Below are 18,526 nucleotides of genomic sequence, written 5' to 3'. Positions count from 1 at the left end.
GCCTGCTTATGCTGATGATAGAATGATTTAACCAAAATCAAGTTCCAACAACCAAATCTTTTGCGCTTTAGGGTCTGCCTGGTTTACCTGGTGCTGATGGTCTTCCAGGAGCTCCTGGCCCCAGGGGCGAAAAGGTACCGATTTACTGGAACATATGATTTATCATTTATATGCTAACACCATCTAATATGCAGCAAACATTGATTCCGCCTGTAGAAAATAGATTTTTAGTTAAAAGTTTGAATTAAAACACGTGATATCTGTCAAACCATCTCTTCCACTGATTATAATAGACTACTCCTACTCCAACATCCTTCTAACAATACAACAAAAAAAATTAAGAAAAGTGGAAAAAGCAAACAAGGTGGATTAGCAGATTCAATTTTTAATTTTGCTGTGAATAAAAATGTTTTTTTTCCTTTGTTACATCCTTAGGGGGATTCAGGCGATCTTGGACTCCCAGGAGCAATCGGACAAAAGGTGTGACATCACTATTTTTAATTTTAACTTAAAGGTGAAAGGTTTATTGCAAAATTACCAAGAAAAGTGAAAAAAGTGAGTTTTTGAGACCCATGTTTCTCCTCCACAGGGATCTCTAGGAGAACCTGGTTTACCGGGACCTGCAGGAGAGCCTGGACTGGCTGGCCTGCCAGGACCCATGGGACCAGTTGGTCCTCCTGGACCTCCTGGGCCTCCAGGACCAGGTCATCGGGTTGGATTTGTGAGTTCAATTAACATGCAAAGAAATTAACAAGCAGACATGCTTGCTAACAAAGTAGTATGCCGTGGTGGACAGACTTCCACTAATTCGCTGATGTAGCAGGTCTATTTTTTAGCGCTTTAGCTAACCTTGAAAATGTTTGGCACAGTTAGCCTCCCCTAAATTATTTTTTTCTGATAAATTCTAAACTTTACTTCTGTTGATGTTCTTCCTAATTTTATTTCAAATAAGAAACATTCAGGAACAAAATCAAAAACAGAGAAAAAATATAAACAATGTCTAAGGAGAACATAGAACACGTAAACTATAAGGTCGAAAAGAAATTGCTGCTCAAGGGTTGTAGTCTTTCCAAGGGCTGAACTAGTTTGAATTGAAGTTAACGCTTAGCATTAGCTTCCGCAAAATACCTTGTTGGTGTATAGATTTACCATTAGTAGAGCTAGCTGTTCTAACTAGCTGTGCCCAGCACTGGCAAACAAACTTATGGGGGAAGGAGGGTTATGGTATGAGAAACAAGTCCATGATTAAAATGCATAGTCACTGGTCGCTACGGTAATTCCCGCCTTTTCTGTAATAGCCCTGCCTATAAAAAGGTCTACACTATCAAAAATCTTCAATGCTGAGGTGCAGAAAATTGTGAGTACAGCATAAACCACTGAAGTTATGAGTTATGCCAGTTCAGTTCAGATTCAGTCAATTTTCTGTGAGCCATCAAACAGGAAGCTGGGCTGAAATTTCTCAATTTCGCAACAAAAGTCCAGCGAAAACCAAAAGTATAGCATACTTTTCTTAATCAAGCTGCACAGCTTTTGTTTTAACACTGATAGGGAAACAGAAGCAAGAGTGGTACATTGGAAACGCCCGATTCCTGATGCAACAACATAATTGGGCTAACTAGCAGCAATACGAGCAGATAAACACACTTCATAATGAATGTGTTACTTTGCCCTAAAGCCGTTTCTCTTGTTCTTCAGGATGACATGGAGGACTCCAGTGGGATTTTCACTAATGGACTTCCTGGTGTCAGAGGACCAGAAGGGATACAGGTACCTTAATTACTCCAGAAGTCTAATAAAATATGGATTGAATTACGTTTAAACTAAATCAGCCCTAAATGCATCTTTGATCTGTTAGGGTAGAAATGTTTATTAAAAATGTTAAAATAAGCTTAATTTAATTAAATGAAAAGGAATATCAAAGCGCAACTGTTAATTACTTACTTTGGCTGTGAATACTTTTAAATAACCAAAGTACATGTTGTATTTTCAGGGACCTCCTGGTTTACCTGGACACCCAGTAAGTAACAAGCTACAATGAAAGGTTAAAAGAAGAGCCAAAGGGTGGCCTTCTGCCATAGTTTGTCAGTTTTCAGGTTAAACATGAAAATGTTAAATGATAATCTCCAAGTTTTTAAAATTGGCAAAGAAAAATTGGAAAAAATGTTGAAAAGTCTGGAAAATGTGAAATATTTTTGGCAGATAGAGACCAAAGCAGACAAATTCAAATTTTTTGTGTAAATTTAACATATTTTACAATGTTGGTCTAAAATAAGAGCAGCTTAAAAATATTTACATTAATAGGATTTTGTTCTCATTTGTTTACACTTTAATAAAACCCAACTTTCGTCCTACTATAACAAATCTAGTTAATGTTCTGAAGTTGGTAACAACTGGAAAAAACTTTCAAAGTTTCTCTCATCCTATCAAAACTTGGCAAATTTTTTCCTCAGCCAATCAAAAGGTTCAAAGGTTTCAGATGTTTTTTCTTCTTTCCTTCCCTGTAAATCTACCATTGCAGGGTAAACCCGGTTTCCCAGGAATTCAAGGTCCAAAGGGTGAGCAGGGTCTGGCAGGAAGAGACGGACTACCAGGCCTGGATGGCTTCCCAGGACCGCCGGTGAGAAAAACTGAACTTAATGTGAAAGCTGTACAGCACAGGATGGTCGATCAGAGTCTGCTGATCATCGAGATTTGCATACATGGATCATGTTATCTGATGCAGAGCTCAACAATTAGATCTGTTTTTAATCAATTTATAACAGACTAAATTCTAAATCTGTGGATCATCTGCTTAAAAATTACAAAACAAGCTAATTTAATCCAAGAAAGTGACCTTGAGGCATCTCTAAGGTCAAAGTGCTTCAGCTAATGGACAAATATAGACTGCAAATAATTCTTCATCTGCTAATAACAGCTACATTTCTGTTTAGCACATTAGCATTTTGGCTCACTTTGAAAACATTTAGCCCACTTAGCTTCTCTTAAATTAATTTTCCCAGATAAATTCTTGGATGTTTTGTAAACTTTCAGTTGAATAAAGATCATTGGCCAATGATCAAGAATTCTTCAATTAGTTAGACTTTTATATTCATGCTCTTATTTTGAAGTGGGTGAAGACAGCAGTCATGTTTCTTCTCCTCATGTTCTCTCTTTTCCCCCCCAACAATTTTATTTCACAAAAGAAACAAACAGGAACAAATTAAAACATATCCTTAGATATTTACATGCTTGTGAAGGGAATTAGGTCCACATAATGTCAGCATCAAATATCATACCCCAATTATCAGGGCATGGCATTTAAAGGAGCAGTGCTTTTTTTGATCTATAAAGCTGTAAAATGTTGTTTCTCCTGATCTTGACAGGGACAAAAGGGTGACAGAGGTGACAAAGGAGAGACGGTAAATATCATATTTGATCTTAGCTAAATTCCAGGTACTATATGTGAAATTTTTACCATTAATACAGAACGGTTTTATGTTGCTTTTGTGGTTTATTTAGCTTAGTTTTGTATGTGATAACAGATGGAATAGTCATCGTTGGTGGGTTAATTTGTTTTGACAGGGTGATGCTGGTCGAGATGGAACCGGACTCCCAGGCCCACCTGGTCCACCTGGACCACCAGGACAAATAATCTACCAGCCATCTGACAACGTGAGTTCACATAAAACTACAAACTTCAGCCCATTTCAGCCTCTAAATCGTAAAATGTTTAACTTCAGCTGACAGTTTGTGTATTTTTCCATCATGTTGCATTGGTAAATTTCAGGATGAGTTGATTAGGTCTCTGCATTTTCCCCGAATGTTTAAGAAGAAACATTAACTGGTTTCTTGTTCTTCTCAGGGAGTGGCTGGTTTACCCGGTAGAGCTGGATTTCCTGTAAGCTTTCAGTGTCTTATTTGATTCCCTGGTTCTTCATTATTTATACTATCATTATTTATAGCATTAAATACTATTTTTAATGCTTGGACTTTAGTTGCAGAACATTTAACCACATCTAAACAATGAAAAAAAATATTTTCAGGGTCAATACAATGATTTGCTCAACAGTTTCCAGGCTGACCTGCATGGCTAATTGTAATGATTGAGGTTGTTTATTTCTAATCTCTCACTTGAATATTTTTATTCGCTTGCCAGGGTCCTGCTGGACCGAAGGGGGACAGAGGTGACCCTGGTTCACCAGGTTATGGCCTGAAGGTGAACTCCTGTTATTTACATCAACTGGTAATCAAGCTGCTAATCATTTCCATCATCTTCATCATCAGTTTTGTGTGTTCAGGGTGAAAAAGGGGAGCCAGGCTTGATAAGTGGACCAGATGGAAATCCTTTGTATCTGGGAGGCCTAACAGGCACCAAGGTGAGTCTCATCATCCGTCCATTTATTCCCATTAGCTCCTTCTTGTTCCCGTTTGCTATGCTAATTATCTCCACTTTGTTTCTGTAGGGAGACAGAGGACTGCCAGGACCTATCGGACCTTCTGTAAGTTTGCATTTTCAAGATTTTTAAGTGTCTGCAATTATTTATTCAATGTTTTATTATATTATTTTGTCTGGTTGCAGGGTCCTCAGGGGCCTCCTGGACTGAAAGGTGAAATAGGAATGCCAGGAAGACCCGTAAGTACATTTATTTCAAAGTTTCTGAGGCTTTATAAAGTGCATGAAAAATGATTAGTGATTTTTATCCATCAGGGTCGTCCAGGTGTGAATGGATACAAGGGTGAAAAGGGAGAGCCAGGAGGGGGTGCAGGTTATGGCTACCCGGTAAGTTGGATTTGTTTTCCTGTACTGCATAAATATTATGCAAAAATCACATTTTGCACTTTTTTGTACTTATTTTTTGGGTCTCAACTGTTTCTAAAAACAGCCACTTACAAGCACTAAAAAAGAAAAAAGTTGTTTTTTGAGTTAATATTTTTTGCTGTCTGAAAAAAGATCCATTTGAAAAAACCTCCAGAATGCAACGTCACAATTCAGCAGGCAAAGTTCCTCACCTAGCAATCCCAACTCGTNACCTAGCAACCCCAGCAAAGCTCCGCCCTGTCACCTAGCAACCCTAGTGGAATTGCTTTAAACAGGCAGAACTGAGTAGACTAAAATCTCATTTTCTAAGAATGATTTTGTGGAAAATTGTAATGCATCACCCATAGACCTATCCCAACCTGGTGAAGGAAGCATAATAGTTTCCAGTGTGAGTCTGTCTGGGTTTTTCTTTTTCAGAACAGCTTTGGGCTTGGTTTACCTGCCACAAAATGAAATATAATGTTTTAGTAAAAGGTTGTTTGACCATCTAAACATGGCCTAGGAAAATTAATCTGCCAGTAATACGCCGACCACTGGGAACATATTGAGCTTTACTCGACAGCATCATGAGATGGAAAAGTTGGATGTGAACGTTCAGCCATGTCTTCGTGTTTTTGTCAGAGTTACGCAGACTGTTCCTGTTACCTAAACAGCGTTTCATTCTGAATCCATAAAGTCGTGCGTTTCCTACAGGGAGTTGCCGGCCCACCAGGACCCCCAGGACCACCCGGACCTCCAGGCCCAGCCATTTCTCTGGATCGCCTTAATGTGAGCCCAAAAGAGCCACGTCTAGTTTTCCATGCCAAGTTAATGCAACTCATCTACCTCCAAACTGATTCTGTTCCTCTGTTCATTCTTTAGCGCTTTGATGAAAACTCAAGGGGTTACCAAGGTACGGGCGCCATAAAACAATTTTAATATAGATTAAATAATTTACAAGCATGTTTCAAGGGTTTTAAATGTTATTTTCTGGGAACTTTAAGACTACTTTCTAACCTATAAAGTAATGGTGAGGTAAAAGTGGGCGATCAGACGTTAAACATCGTTTTCACGGAGCTATATTTGTTGTTAAATGCTGTTTTTCTGCTGCAGTGGTAAAAGGAGAAAAAGGAGAGCGTGGCGACCGTGGATCTCCTGGGATCCCAGGTAATCCTGAAACATTCATCTCTGTAGTCTTTCTCCAGAGTATCTTCATCACTAAAGTATCTCCTCGTCTTCCTCACAGGAACTGCGTCGAACTTTGATATCTATACATTTAAGGTAACCCGCCTCATCTTGTCACCTCAGTTTAGTTTTCTCGGACTTTGGGATGGCAGTAAACTGACAAAAGATCGTAATGTTCTTTGACAGAATGAGCTGAAGGGAGACCAGGGAGATCCAGGAGTGAAGGGGGAGAAAGGAGAGCCAGGTGGTGGATACTATGACCCACGTTATGGAGCACCAGTGGGCCCACCAGGACCTCCAGGAAACCCAGGCCTACCAGTGAGTTCAGAGAGAGCCACACACTTACAACGCTCAACAGCCACTGCTAGCTAAAACATTAGCTGTGCTAATGATAAACATTAGCTATGCTAATACTAAATGCAATACCAACATGGTAATTACGTGAAGCTAATGTTAAAGTCAACCATGTGGACCTGACCTTTCAGTCTTGATTTAAAACAAACAAACTGAATCTGCAGTTATTGCTAATGCTAGCTTGTTTTCAGCTAGATGCTCCAGGAAGTTGGAAAGGTTTGCAGATGCTGGTTAGAGTCATCTGTCCGTTTTTAAATTTCAAAAACAATCTTCTCATATTGAAAAAGTTTAAGACTCAAAGTTTACTCAGTGGTGCTCACATTTTTACTAATCTGCTTTTTCATTTAGCAATTTTGCTAATTTTGAAAATGCTTAGCACACTTAGCTTTTTCTAAATCAATTTGTATGGATAAAATCTGAAGTCCGAACTTACTTGGCAGTTTTGTAAACTTTCAGTTGAACAAAGTTCTGAGTTGAAGTTTTGGTCATTAACTTAAGAATTCATTAACTAGCTAGATGTTTTTATTCATGCTCTTATTTCATTAGCTTCTCTTAAATGCCGTACTGGTATAACACTTTACCCTTAGTGGAAATAATATTTAGGGTTAGCATAGCTGCCTTTTTAGTTAGCAGTGCCCAACTCAAACCTAAACATAATGAAAGAATAATTAACATTTATCATTAATGAACGAAAGCGAATAAGTTTAAATTCTGATTTACCAGACAATAAATTGTGCATAACGCAGAACAGCTAAGTGAAATGATAAAACCTGAAGAGGAACATGTGAGCGAGTAAAACATATTCCCTCGTAGCAAATTACCACTGTTCTGAGTGGTTTTAGTTTCAGAACTAGAATCTCTTTTGAAGAAAAATCATTATCCGTTTCCCCTTTCCTGTTAGGGTCCAAAGGGAGAGTCTATAGCTGGGCCTCCTGGGCCACCAGGACCTTCTGGACCACCAGGTGTTGGCTACGATGGCCGTCCAGGTCCAGCAGGACCACCTGGTCCTCCAGGACCTCCTGGGAATCCCTCATTTTCTGGAACATACAGACCTAATTATCGTAAGTAGTTTTTTCTGAGCCTGTTTTTAGCCAGGCTGTAAAAAACACCAGACCTCCATCATGAGACATCAATATTGGGCCATGTGATCACCTGAGCTGGTTTGTTACAAGAGACAAACTGGACGAAGAAATTAAATAGTTGAAGTTAAAAACCTGGCGACATTAAACAGCAGCCCTTGTTAAATGTGTTGTAATGAAAGCAAGAAAAAGATTGAAGCTATTTTTCCAAGACACCAACTGCGATATTGGTGTGGAAGAAGTGAACTTTGGCACAGTTTGAGTACATATGTGAATGCCAAGTGGACCAGAGACCGCTCCAAAAGCAGGAAATGGACTACAGAGCAGGGCATTCTGGGTAAATACAACCCGAAAAAATTAATTAGCCAAGTGCTAGCAGGAGAAATGGCTTGTGGTTTTAAGCCAAACACAAAACAGACATAAATCTGAAAACAAAAATCTGACATTACATTTTTGTTTCCCATTCGCAAGGAAGGAAGTTGAGTCTTTTTCAGAGGTTTTTGTATCGCTTCCTTCGGTGGTTCTTGGTGCAGCGCCCCCACAGGCCAGGAGGGGAACAAGTTGCTCAAAGGGTTTGGTTCGTTTAACTCGGCGCAGAGAGACAGAGAACCACCGCAGCTAAAAATTTAACAAATGTTGGTCCCCAGTCTACCAGACTATCAGGTGTGAAAGCATCGAATAAAAATGAAAAGCAATTGAATATGTAAGTATTATTTTAAAAACTGATGGGTCCAAACAGATGACACCAAAATTCAAAACAATGTCTGGTACAGCATATCAGCACTAACATGCACGGTAGTGGAGGAATAATGATTTGGACTTTAATTCCTTGTAGCCTTCCTCTGTAAACCAAACTGCTTTAGAGCCAAAACACCAGGAGGAACTGGTTGGGAGTTTTTGTACAGATTTGTAATATTTCAGACCTTTTTACTAACTTCTGTTTGTGTTTTGACTTGAAGCTGTCAGCGTTCCTGGACCTCCTGGTCCGCCAGGCCCACCTGGAAGCCCCGGCCTCTCCTCTGGGGTACGAGCACCTCTGTATTTTAAATGACCTTATATCTGTCAGCTAATGTGCTATGCACCTATTCTTACAGTTATTTATGCTCTAAAGATGGTTTATTATTTCCCCAGGTGACGGTGTTGAGGTCGTATGACATCATGATTGCGACGGCCCGGCAGCAGCCGGAGGGAAGTCTCATCTACATCCTGGACAAAGCAGACCTCTATCTGAGAGTGCGCGACGGACTTCGACAAGTCCTCGTACGTCTTCACACCACCAGCTTCATTTCCATGAATATGTGTCATTATAATGTTCAAAGAGTTTAATGAAAAGTATTAACCGGCAGTTTTTCTCCTCAGCTCGGAGATTACAGGACCTTCTTTGGAGATCTGGTGCGTTTTGAAGAGTAACTCGGTTTGACGTTTCCCGACTGTTTCTGATCTCTGAGTCTCTTTGTTTTTCATGTAAAGGGCAACGAGGTGGCAGAAGTGCAGCCCCCACCGGTGGTGGTGTACCCCCACGCCCCAGAACGGACCTCCAACAACGGAGCGGGTCATTACTCCCAGAGCAGCACGGTTATCCGACCCGTTGAGCCCCCGCTGCGGCAGCCCAGCCCCCCCGTGGCGCCAGCTGCTGACTCATCAGAATCAGGAGTGAGTACAACACTGCAGTATAAACATGACAAAACAGACACCATTTTTCTCTTAACCACTCTTTAAGATGGGAAAGATAAGAGAACTTGCCACTAAATGCACTCAGAGTTGTTTTGATGTCAGTCAATTAGAAAATGGCTACAAAAAAATCTACTGATCTAAACATCTACAGCAAAGCCCATTGATCAAATTAGGAAAAATTCCACCAAAGTGGGCGGAGCCAAGTGATACTGAAGGGCGTGGCCAAGAGTTTGGACATCGCAGAGGGTTAAGCGAGACCCTCTGGCAAATTTTTATCTGAAATGTCGACTTTTTTCTGTCTTATTGGAGACTTTTTTTGCTCTCCATGTTCACTGTACCAACTCCTGATTCACCACAAGGGGGCGTGTGTCTGAGTGACACTTTTTTTTTATACTGCAGGGCTGTACCATTGGAACCAGTAGGAAAATTCAACTGCAGTAGCCACTGTTTAAACCAAAGAGGGCAGCACTGAGACAGTTTTAAGCTCAACATTGCAAAATTAAACAAAGTCACACAAATATGCACAGAAACGTAAGGATAGCAACCTTAGGGACCAATTTATACATTTTATCTGCAAAGTTGACTTTGATTTTAGTCACCCTTTAAAGAAAGTTTAAATAATAAACTCTGACCAACAAGGCGAAGATCCAGGTTCGTCTTCCTGCGAGGAAGATGGTAAGAGAAGTGAATACGTCTCCAATGCTCAGCAAAGACCATCACATCTCCATAGCAACCAGTAGACCATCTACATTCCTCATCTGTCCTACCATCACAAATATAAACTCTCCAAGAAATTTAACTAGACAACCAGCTCTGGTCAAACCTTGTCACATAAATTTACAATACGAGAAAACATCTTAACATAAAAAGCTAAAGCTAGCCTCTCTTCTCTTTCAGCTCCACCTCGTAGCGCTGAACGCGCCTCAGACCGGCAACATGCGAGGGATTCGCGGGGCGGACTTCCTGTGCTTCCAGCAGGCTCGCGCTGTTGGTCTGAAGGGAACGTTCAGAGCCTTCCTGTCCTCCAAGCTTCAAGACCTCTACACCATCGTCCGCAGGTCGGACAGGAACGGATTCCCCATCATGAACCTGAAGGTAAGACAACTGACCAGATACATCCTTTACTTATCTAGCCAAATCTAAATTAAAATGTATTTTTACAAGAACTGGCCACAAAAGCTGTAAGACATAAAATGAACAAACTTCAACAAAAGTTAACGCCAAGGAAAGTAGATGTTGCTCCATGATTGGATCCTTACAAACACTAGTCAATACACTATCAAGTAGCATTAAGGCTAGGCACTTTAGCTTCCCAAGAAGAGGTTGTACTAGAGTCATTTTGACTGAATGGGTCATAAAAGATGCTGTGATGATCTATTTTTACCTCTGACTTTTTGAAATTATGAAATCTCAAATACACTTACAGAGAATCCTGTCTGTCAAATGTAGTTTACCATAAATAACTAGGTCAACTTTGTCAAAGTCTTTGAAAAGGAAACAAAAAGAACAGGAAAGTATTTTTTGGAAAACATCTGCATCAGTAAGGTCAATCGCTACTCTAATAGCTGCTTTTCATCCGTTTTCTGAATCTGGTGCTTTGAAATGACCAAATTTTTGTTCATGGATTTCTTTTTATGAGTCTGACCGTTTCCTTCCTTCCCCTTTCAGAACCAAGTGTTGTTCAGCAGCTGGGAGTCCATCTTCAGTGAGGACAGCAACAAAATGAGGGAGAATGTACCGTTATACTCGTTTGACGGCAGAGATATCCTCAGGGACAGTGCATGGTGAGTCTTTGTTAACCGTTCCAGATTTTAATCTGTGGCCGTGTTTGTTTCCACGCCTGATTTAAAGTTGTTGTTTGTTTTTTGTTCCCCCTCCAGGCCAGAGAAGATGGTCTGGCACGGATCGAGCCAAAAGGGCCACCGGCAAATGGATCATTACTGTGAAACGTGGCGGGCGGGCGAGCACGCTGTGACGGGCCTGGCGTCGTCCCTGCAGAGCGGCCGCCTCCTGCAGCAGACGCCCAGCAGCTGCTCCGGCTCCTACATCGTCCTCTGCATAGAGAACGCCTTCACGTCGCCCTCCAAATAATAAATCCATCCTCTGCGTTCAGGGCCCTAGCTAAATAAATTTTTGTAAACTCAGCTGGTAAATTTTTATCCCCCTCCTTTTAATTTTTATGCTAACGCAGCTTGTAAACATGAGGACGAACTGCCCCCCGAGGGGTTTTCCTGCCTGCCAGGACGTTCAGCATCCAGAAACGCTAAAGAAAAGGATCCAGCAGGAAACTGTTGGTCCTTTATCTCCAGAGCAGTGGCACATATTTTCTTTTAAGTGCAGAAAGTATCCTCAATTTTTTTTTATTCTGTATATTACATGTTTGTTATTTGTGTTCATTTTTATGTTATCAATTTTTTTTGTCTTCATCCATCCTCCAATTTTTAGCATTTCTTTTAGGAGTTGAGTTTTTACTTTTATGTTCTCATCTTCAGCATAGATTGGGGCAGTGGTGGGCACCGCTAGATACGATGTTAGCTGCGCTAATCCTAAAGCACCACTCAAACAGTCCCGCTAAAGCGCAATCAATTCACTTTGTTTACAGGAATATTTTCACAACAAATGCTAAAGCTGCCGCAGAGTTACAACCACTATCGCTTTAATAAATCACATCTTGTTTTCTCTTTCATTTTTTTTTGTTTGTTTTTATAAGCCTTACTCAAGTGAAAGTTTACAAAACAGCCAACTAAATTGGTGCTTTAGGATTTATCCAGAGAAATAATTTTTAGGAGAAGCTATGTGCGCTAAAAACAATAGTTAACAAAAATGCTAAAGTGCTAAACAAAGAATTAGCGGATTAGCGGAAGTGTGCCCACCACTGGACTTGGGGTAACGGTGGATTACAGCAAATTTATAAGGATTTTAAAATAAATAAAGAAAATAGATATTTATTTTTAAATGAAGTTATAAAATGAAAACAATACTCATTTTATTTTCACACAACATAAAAAAAAAGATTGAAACTGTGCCTTATCACACACCCCACCACTACAGGCTTTTCTGCTGATATTTTCCAGAAGCTGGTGCATTTAACTGAATTAAAATCATTCATGTTGCTCATCCAGGGGACAGTGTTCTTTTTAAACTAAATGTTGATCCTGAGATAAATATTTTGCTCTTTTTACCACACTGTGAAACGTTTGAGAGCAAACTGGCTAATATTTGTCAGAAAAACCAGCATGCTGAGGTCAGAGCTTCGTACTTTTCCTCGCCTGATGTCTCAACTGTTTCTGTGAATATGCTTTTTTTTGTATGACTGTATTGTCTCACCCAGGCACTGAATTAAATACTTTTTCAATTACTGTTGTGTTTTTCTATAGACAAGTTTGAGTTGTATTGAAAGATTTAACCGTTCATTTTGGTATCTTGCATCTAATCAAAGGCAACTCTAAAGAGGCAGGATTTTAGCTTTGACTTAAAGAAACTCAGTGTTTTGACTGTTTTACAGTTTTCTGAAAGTTTGTTTCAGATTTGTGGTGCATAGAAGCTGAATGCTGCTTCTCCATGTTTGGTTCTGGTTTTGGGGATGCAGAGCAGAACCAGAACCTGAGGGGCCTGGAAGGTTGATACAATAGCAGCAGATCTTTAATGTATTGTGGTGCTAAGCCTTTCAGTGATTTATAAACTAACAGCAGTATTTTAAAGTCTCTTCTCTGAGCTACAGGGAGGCAGTGGAAGAATGTTAGAACTGGTGTTATGTGCTCCATCTTCCTGGTTTTAGTGAGAACCCCAGCTGCAGCGTTCTGGATCAGCTGCCGCTGTGAAAACACCGTGGCACTAATTAATGTGACTTAAAATAAACGCATGGACGAGTTTCTCTGAATCTTGCTGGTACATTCTTCCTTTGACCCTGAAGGTGTTTTTCAGTTGATAGAAGGCCGACTTTGTAATCGTCTTACTGTGACTGAAGTTTCAGGTCTGAGTCCCTCACTACACCCACAAAAACTCCCACAGACCGCAGTTGTGATGGAGTATACATGCTCCTCTCACCCCCTGCATGCATTTTATGAAGTTGTCTGTCACAGCAGTGCAGAGACTCACCAGGTTGCACACAGGTGTTATGTACATGCTTAGAGATTTGCTGTCAGTTGTTTTGAACAGAACACTGTTGTAAAGACAGTTAAACTTTTACTTTAGGGTTCCTCTTCTTCCTGCTCAAATAGGAAGAAGAGCCAACATCTGCTGAAGATAAGCTAATTGGCTGCTGCCTCTCTCCACTGATTCACACATCAGAGCTCGACCCCGTTTCTGTTTTCAGGAAGTGAAACCAAATCACTGCGACTGAGAGGAGAAATGGAGCAGCAGGCAGTTCAACTGGACCGAGAAACCGTCTCCTGTCCGATCTGTCTGGATCTACTTAAGGACCCGGTGACTACTTCCTGTGGACACAGCTACTGTATGAACTGTATTAAACCCCACTGGGATGAAGAGGATCAGAGGAGGATCCACAGCTGCCCTCAGTGCAGGAAAACCTTCATACCAAGGCCTGTCCTGCAGAAGAGCACCATGCTAGCAGCTTTAGTGGAGCAGCTGAAGAAGACTGGACTCCAAGCTGCTCCTGCTGATCACATCTTCTATGCTGCACATGAAGATGTGGCCTGTGATTCCTGCACTGGGAGAAAATTGAAAGCCATCAAGTCCTGTTTAGTCTGTCTGGCCTCCTACTGTGAGAAACACCTTCAGCCTCATTATGAAGTGGCTCCTTTAAAGAAACACAAGCTGGTGAAGCCGTCCAAGAACCTCCAAGAGAACATCTGCTCTAAGCATGATGAGGTGATGAAGATGTTCTGCTGCACTGATCAGAAGTGTATCTGTGCTTTCTGTTTATTGGAACATAAAGGGCATGACACAGTATCAGCTGCAGCAGAAAGGACTGAGAGGCAGAGAGAGCTGGAGGAGAGACGAGGAAACATCCAGCAGAGAATCCAGGACCAGGAGAAAGATGTGAAGCTGCTTCAGCAGGAGGTGGAGGCCATCAATCGCTCTGCTGATAAAACAGTGGAGGACAGTGAGAAGATCTTCACTGAGCTGATCCGTCTCCTCCAGGAAAGAAGCTCTGAGGTGAAGCAGCAGATCAGATCCCAGCAGGAAACTGAAGTAAGTCGAGTCAAAGACGTTCAGGAGAAGCTGGAGCAGGAGATCACTGAGCTGAAGAGGAAAGACGCTGAGCTGGAGCAGCTCTCACACACAGAGGATCACAACCAGTTTCTCCTCAACTTCCCCTCACTGCCAGCCAGGGAGCCTAACGGCTCATCCAGCTTAGAGGTCCTTCCACCGCACTTTGAGGACATTACAGCCACACACTCATCCAGCATCAACATCCGTCCTCTGAGACACTTTGAGGACGTGACAGCAGCTGTGTCAGAGCTCAGAGACACTCTACAGGACGTCCTGAGAGACTCATGGACAAACATCTCACTGATGGTCACTGAGGTGGATGTTCTACTGTCAGAACCAGAACCAAAGAGCAGAGCTGGATTCTTACAATATTCATGTGAAATCACACTGGATCCAAATACAGCATTCAGACAGCTGGTACTATCAGAGGGGAACAGGAAGGTGACAAGGATTGGTCAACCTCAGTCTTATCCCAGCCACCCAGACAGATTCACTGTTTGGCCTCAGGTTCTGAGTAGAGAGAGTCTGACTGGACGATGTTACTGGGAGGTGGAGAGGACCGGGTCATGGGTTCATGTAGCAGTCACTTACAAGAATATCAACAGAACAGGACGAGATGAATGTTTATTTGGAAGTAATGACAAATCTTGGGCTTTGGATTGTGAACAAAACAGTAATACATTTATTCATAATGAAATCCGGACCTCCATCTCGGGCCCAGTTTCCTCCAGAGTCGGAGTGTACCTGGATCACGGAGCAGGTATTGTGTCTTTCTACAGAGTCTCTGAAACAATGACTCTGATCCAGAGTCCAGACCAGATTCACTCAGCCTCTGCTGGCTGGAGTTTATGTTAGTTCAGGATCCTCTGCAGAGTTTTGTAAACCCAAATAGATTTTCTCTCTGACTTTGATCAGGGTCTGTTGGTCTCATGTCTCTCCTGTTCTTCTCTCTGGTTTAAATGTAGGTGTTTGTGTTCCAGCAGTCGTAATGGACATCACTGATGATGTTTCATTGTCTCCACTTAAAAATCTAAACTTCTCTGGGTTCTAAAAATATTGCTTAAATATTTGTGTTGATGTGTTTTGATGGTCTGCTTTTTCTTCAACTGAATAAACATTGTTCTGGTTTAAATCAGTTGAAACTGAAGTGAACTGCTTCAGAAACTAACGTCAATATAGAACTGATCCTATTTTCTTATAAATTATTTAGATTTGGGTCTGAAAAATAATTTTTGTCTCTTGAACATTTTATCTTCACTATTACAATAAATTGTGAGTTTTGTCATCTGAAGTGCAGAAGCATCTCAAACACACCTAATGCATCCAGGGACATAAGGAGCAACAATCTGATCTGAGTTAAAGTGAATTACCTTTAAGATGCTGGGAATCTTCATGTTTTCCCATCAGTTTGGTTGACAAACTTTCTTCCTTTTAATTCTGACAAGACATAAGTTGTTTTTGAACCAAAATCTGAAAAATAAACTGGTATGTCAATTACCTGTCAGTAAATAATGATGTAAAGATGGTATTTTTGACCAAGATATGTCATTTAAATCATATATCAAAACAATTTTCCAGGATTTCATCAAAATATTATCAAACTTATAAATATTTTGTCCAGGAGTATTGCTGAAAACTAGCCCATGCATTTGTTACTCAAGGCTGGATTACAGTAAACCTTTATCAGAAAATTCACAAATACCTTCAGCTGACCCAAATGCTGCAAGGAGAGGTCTGATGAAAATTAAAAACAGAGATCGTACTTCTTCTACTTCAGCTTCCCTTCTCTGGCTCCCAGTTAAATCCAGAATAAAATTTAAGATCATCCTTCTCACAAATAAAGCTCTTAATAATGAAGCTTCATCATATGCCAGAGATCTGATTGGTCCATATGTTCCTACCAGAGCGCTTCGCCATCAGACTGCAGGTCTACTGCTGGTTCCTAGAATTTGAAAACGTAGAATAGGAGGCAGATCCTTTAGTTATCTGGAACCAGATCCCAATTTTAGCCCATGAGGCAGTCACCCTGATCACTTTGAAGACCAGGCTGAAAACTTTGCTCTTTGATGAAGCTGATTGTTAGACTGGCTTAGGTTATTACTTCTGTAGTTATGCTGCCAAACGATTAGACTACTGGAGGACAAACTGACCACTTTTTTTATTTGCATTATTTTAACTGTTACATTTTTGCTTTCTGTTATTTTCTATCCAAATAAGCGTAGTGAGTTTCAGACAATTAGCCATCCTAATTGGCTGTTATTGCTTCCTGTCGGAGGGCATCGGCTGGGATAATGCTGCCATCAACTAACTGCTCCTCTACTATTAACTTTTTACTTTAATGAAAGTGGAAAATTATCCTACATCAGTTCTTCTGTTTCTTCTCAAACCTCCAGTCGGTCGTGGCAGATGGCCAATGGTACTGAGCCCGGTTCTGGTTCTGAACCGGGGTCAGTACCAGAACCGGTACTGTTAAAGGGGAGTTTTTCCTGTCCACTGTCGCTACATGCATGCTCGCTATGAGGGATTGCTATAAAGTCAACGACGCTACGGTACCTGCTCATGACTGGATGCAATCTGCTGGGATTCCAGAAACATTTTAAACTTCTTTGAATCAATAATTTAGCCTACTGTGTTGTTTGATAACTGGGATTGATTGGAATGCATGTACGATTGAATTATTTTATTTTTTAGACAGATTGCTGTGACTTGGCGCTATATAAATAAACATTAATTAATTTTCTTAGTCTTACTTGCATCGGCCCCAGACAGACATCTATCAGTTTGTTTATGACCACTTCATGGAAGATAAAAACTTTAGGATCTGTGCCCATCAGTCACTAAAAAAATTAAAACGCCATAAAATGATTGGATTAAACATTTGGAGCCTGAAGGCAACGTTTTACAGATCCAGTCTCACATATACCCATTAGCCCGTTGCATGATAAGTAGCAGGACAACCTAAAAATAATCAGGACAAGCTGTCACTTCCCACTCAGTTTTATCCAATCTGCATGTTCAGATTTCCAGCTTCGAATGGTTAGAAGGCTTATACTAATTGACTGGAGGGCTCAGCGTCCCGGAGACGGACAGGAAAATAAACCAACATCATAACTTCCTGCTAAACTCCTCGCTGTCCTCGCCTGAGTAACGCTCAGGGAAGAGATCCGGACTCCCTGAATGGCATGTTATTTATTAAAGTCCCCATGACTGACGGAGGTTAGAGTGGGAGCGAGCGCTGACCCACAGCTGCAGAGTGGGATCACACTCTGAGGACGGCTGTGTTCAGTGGAGGCTCAGTAATAGCTAAGTACTGTGAAACGACGCAGTGAGGGTAATGATACGACCACGCGACAACCACGTATTGGGCCCCTTTAATTACACTCAAGGCGGAGACACAACGCTGCAGTTGTCAGATCTGTAAGCTGTATTTACTCAGTGGTTCTGACTCACTGACACCCAACCAACCCAAGTTTAACTAAACCCACAAAGCTGCTTTGTTCTTTGAGCTTCTAATGTGTTTAACAGCTAATACTCTGGGAATTAGAGCAAAAAACAACCACCAAGTTTACAATGTCAGGAAATATGTTGAATTACTTGGGAAAACTTATTTAATAATAGAAATATATTTTATTGTCCTACAGTGTGCAGATTCAGGTATATCAGCATCTTAAGAAACAGTTTAAAAGGATCTTATTGGGAAATATGTTGTATAGCATGTTATTTTTGATGTCCAAATAATTCTACACTTAAAGATGAGTGTGTGAGGTTTAAGTGTCATTAAATGTGGAAACAATGTAAGAGTTTATCTGGTGTGAGGATACTTAAATGTTTGTAGGTTGATGAGTACGAAGGGGCAGGAAGATCTCGTATCTTCTACCTGATCCTTTCCGAAGAAATGATGTAAAATTACATGTCAACAGGCATGATGATTTGTTTTACTTTTTTCTGGTTTTACTTTTTGTCTTTTTTCATATAAAGTTAAAGATAAATAGAAACCTGTTATTTTATTTAAAATAACATTCAGATCAAAAGGTATGTGAAACTCAGCAGGAAATTTAAAAACATGTTCAAGATGTTTATATTTGTGCACAGAAAACAAAAACAGACTACAAGAAATAGAAAAACTGTAAACAGAAAAGATGCAAACAGTTGCTGAGTTTGGTAGAAGCAAATTCCTGGGGGGAAGGATCTGTGATAACGTTTCTTTGTGCACTTCGGATGCAGCAGTGATGCTGAAGGAAATGGATAACCTGAGTTATCAGGATACTGTAATACTTATCCT

At 40.7% G+C, this 18,526-nt stretch overlaps 1 protein-coding gene and 1 pseudogene across 1 annotated transcript in view; both read left to right on the top strand.

The window, feature by feature from the left end:
- The window catches only part of col18a1a (collagen type XVIII alpha 1 chain a), a 45,672-nt gene extending 33,244 nt beyond the window's left edge, over positions 1–12,428 (top strand). The window contains exons 14-40 of the mRNA XM_015059829.1: positions 72–134; positions 436–480; positions 590–721; positions 1,696–1,767; positions 1,991–2,017; positions 2,519–2,617; positions 3,363–3,398; positions 3,562–3,651; positions 3,842–3,877; positions 4,136–4,195; positions 4,278–4,355; positions 4,443–4,478; positions 4,559–4,612; positions 4,688–4,759; positions 5,492–5,566; positions 5,660–5,690; positions 5,891–5,944; positions 6,024–6,058; positions 6,149–6,280; positions 7,218–7,377; positions 8,355–8,419; positions 8,527–8,655; positions 8,755–8,787; positions 8,866–9,048; positions 9,967–10,164; positions 10,738–10,853; positions 10,950–12,428. Coding sequence (XP_014915315.1) covers positions 72–134; positions 436–480; positions 590–721; positions 1,696–1,767; positions 1,991–2,017; positions 2,519–2,617; positions 3,363–3,398; positions 3,562–3,651; positions 3,842–3,877; positions 4,136–4,195; positions 4,278–4,355; positions 4,443–4,478; positions 4,559–4,612; positions 4,688–4,759; positions 5,492–5,566; positions 5,660–5,690; positions 5,891–5,944; positions 6,024–6,058; positions 6,149–6,280; positions 7,218–7,377; positions 8,355–8,419; positions 8,527–8,655; positions 8,755–8,787; positions 8,866–9,048; positions 9,967–10,164; positions 10,738–10,853; positions 10,950–11,160 — 2,322 coding nt within the window. The 3' untranslated portion in view covers positions 11,161–12,428. The remainder of the gene's footprint in view (positions 1–71; positions 135–435; positions 481–589; positions 722–1,695; positions 1,768–1,990; positions 2,018–2,518; positions 2,618–3,362; positions 3,399–3,561; positions 3,652–3,841; positions 3,878–4,135; positions 4,196–4,277; positions 4,356–4,442; positions 4,479–4,558; positions 4,613–4,687; positions 4,760–5,491; positions 5,567–5,659; positions 5,691–5,890; positions 5,945–6,023; positions 6,059–6,148; positions 6,281–7,217; positions 7,378–8,354; positions 8,420–8,526; positions 8,656–8,754; positions 8,788–8,865; positions 9,049–9,966; positions 10,165–10,737; positions 10,854–10,949) is intronic.
- A 781-nt stretch (positions 12,429–13,209) lies between these two features.
- LOC106964350 (tripartite motif-containing protein 16-like) lies at positions 13,210–18,222 on the top strand (annotated as a pseudogene).
- The last annotated feature ends 304 nt before the right edge of the window (positions 18,223–18,526 follow it).

This window comes from Poecilia latipinna, unplaced genomic scaffold, assembly GCF_001443285.1.
Source record: "Poecilia latipinna isolate Pla-1442-1.1 unplaced genomic scaffold, P_latipinna-1.0 Scaffold1661, whole genome shotgun sequence".
Classification (NCBI taxonomy): Eukaryota; Metazoa; Chordata; class Actinopteri; order Cyprinodontiformes; family Poeciliidae; genus Poecilia; species Poecilia latipinna.
This window is presented reverse-complemented; position numbering and strand designations above follow the sequence as displayed.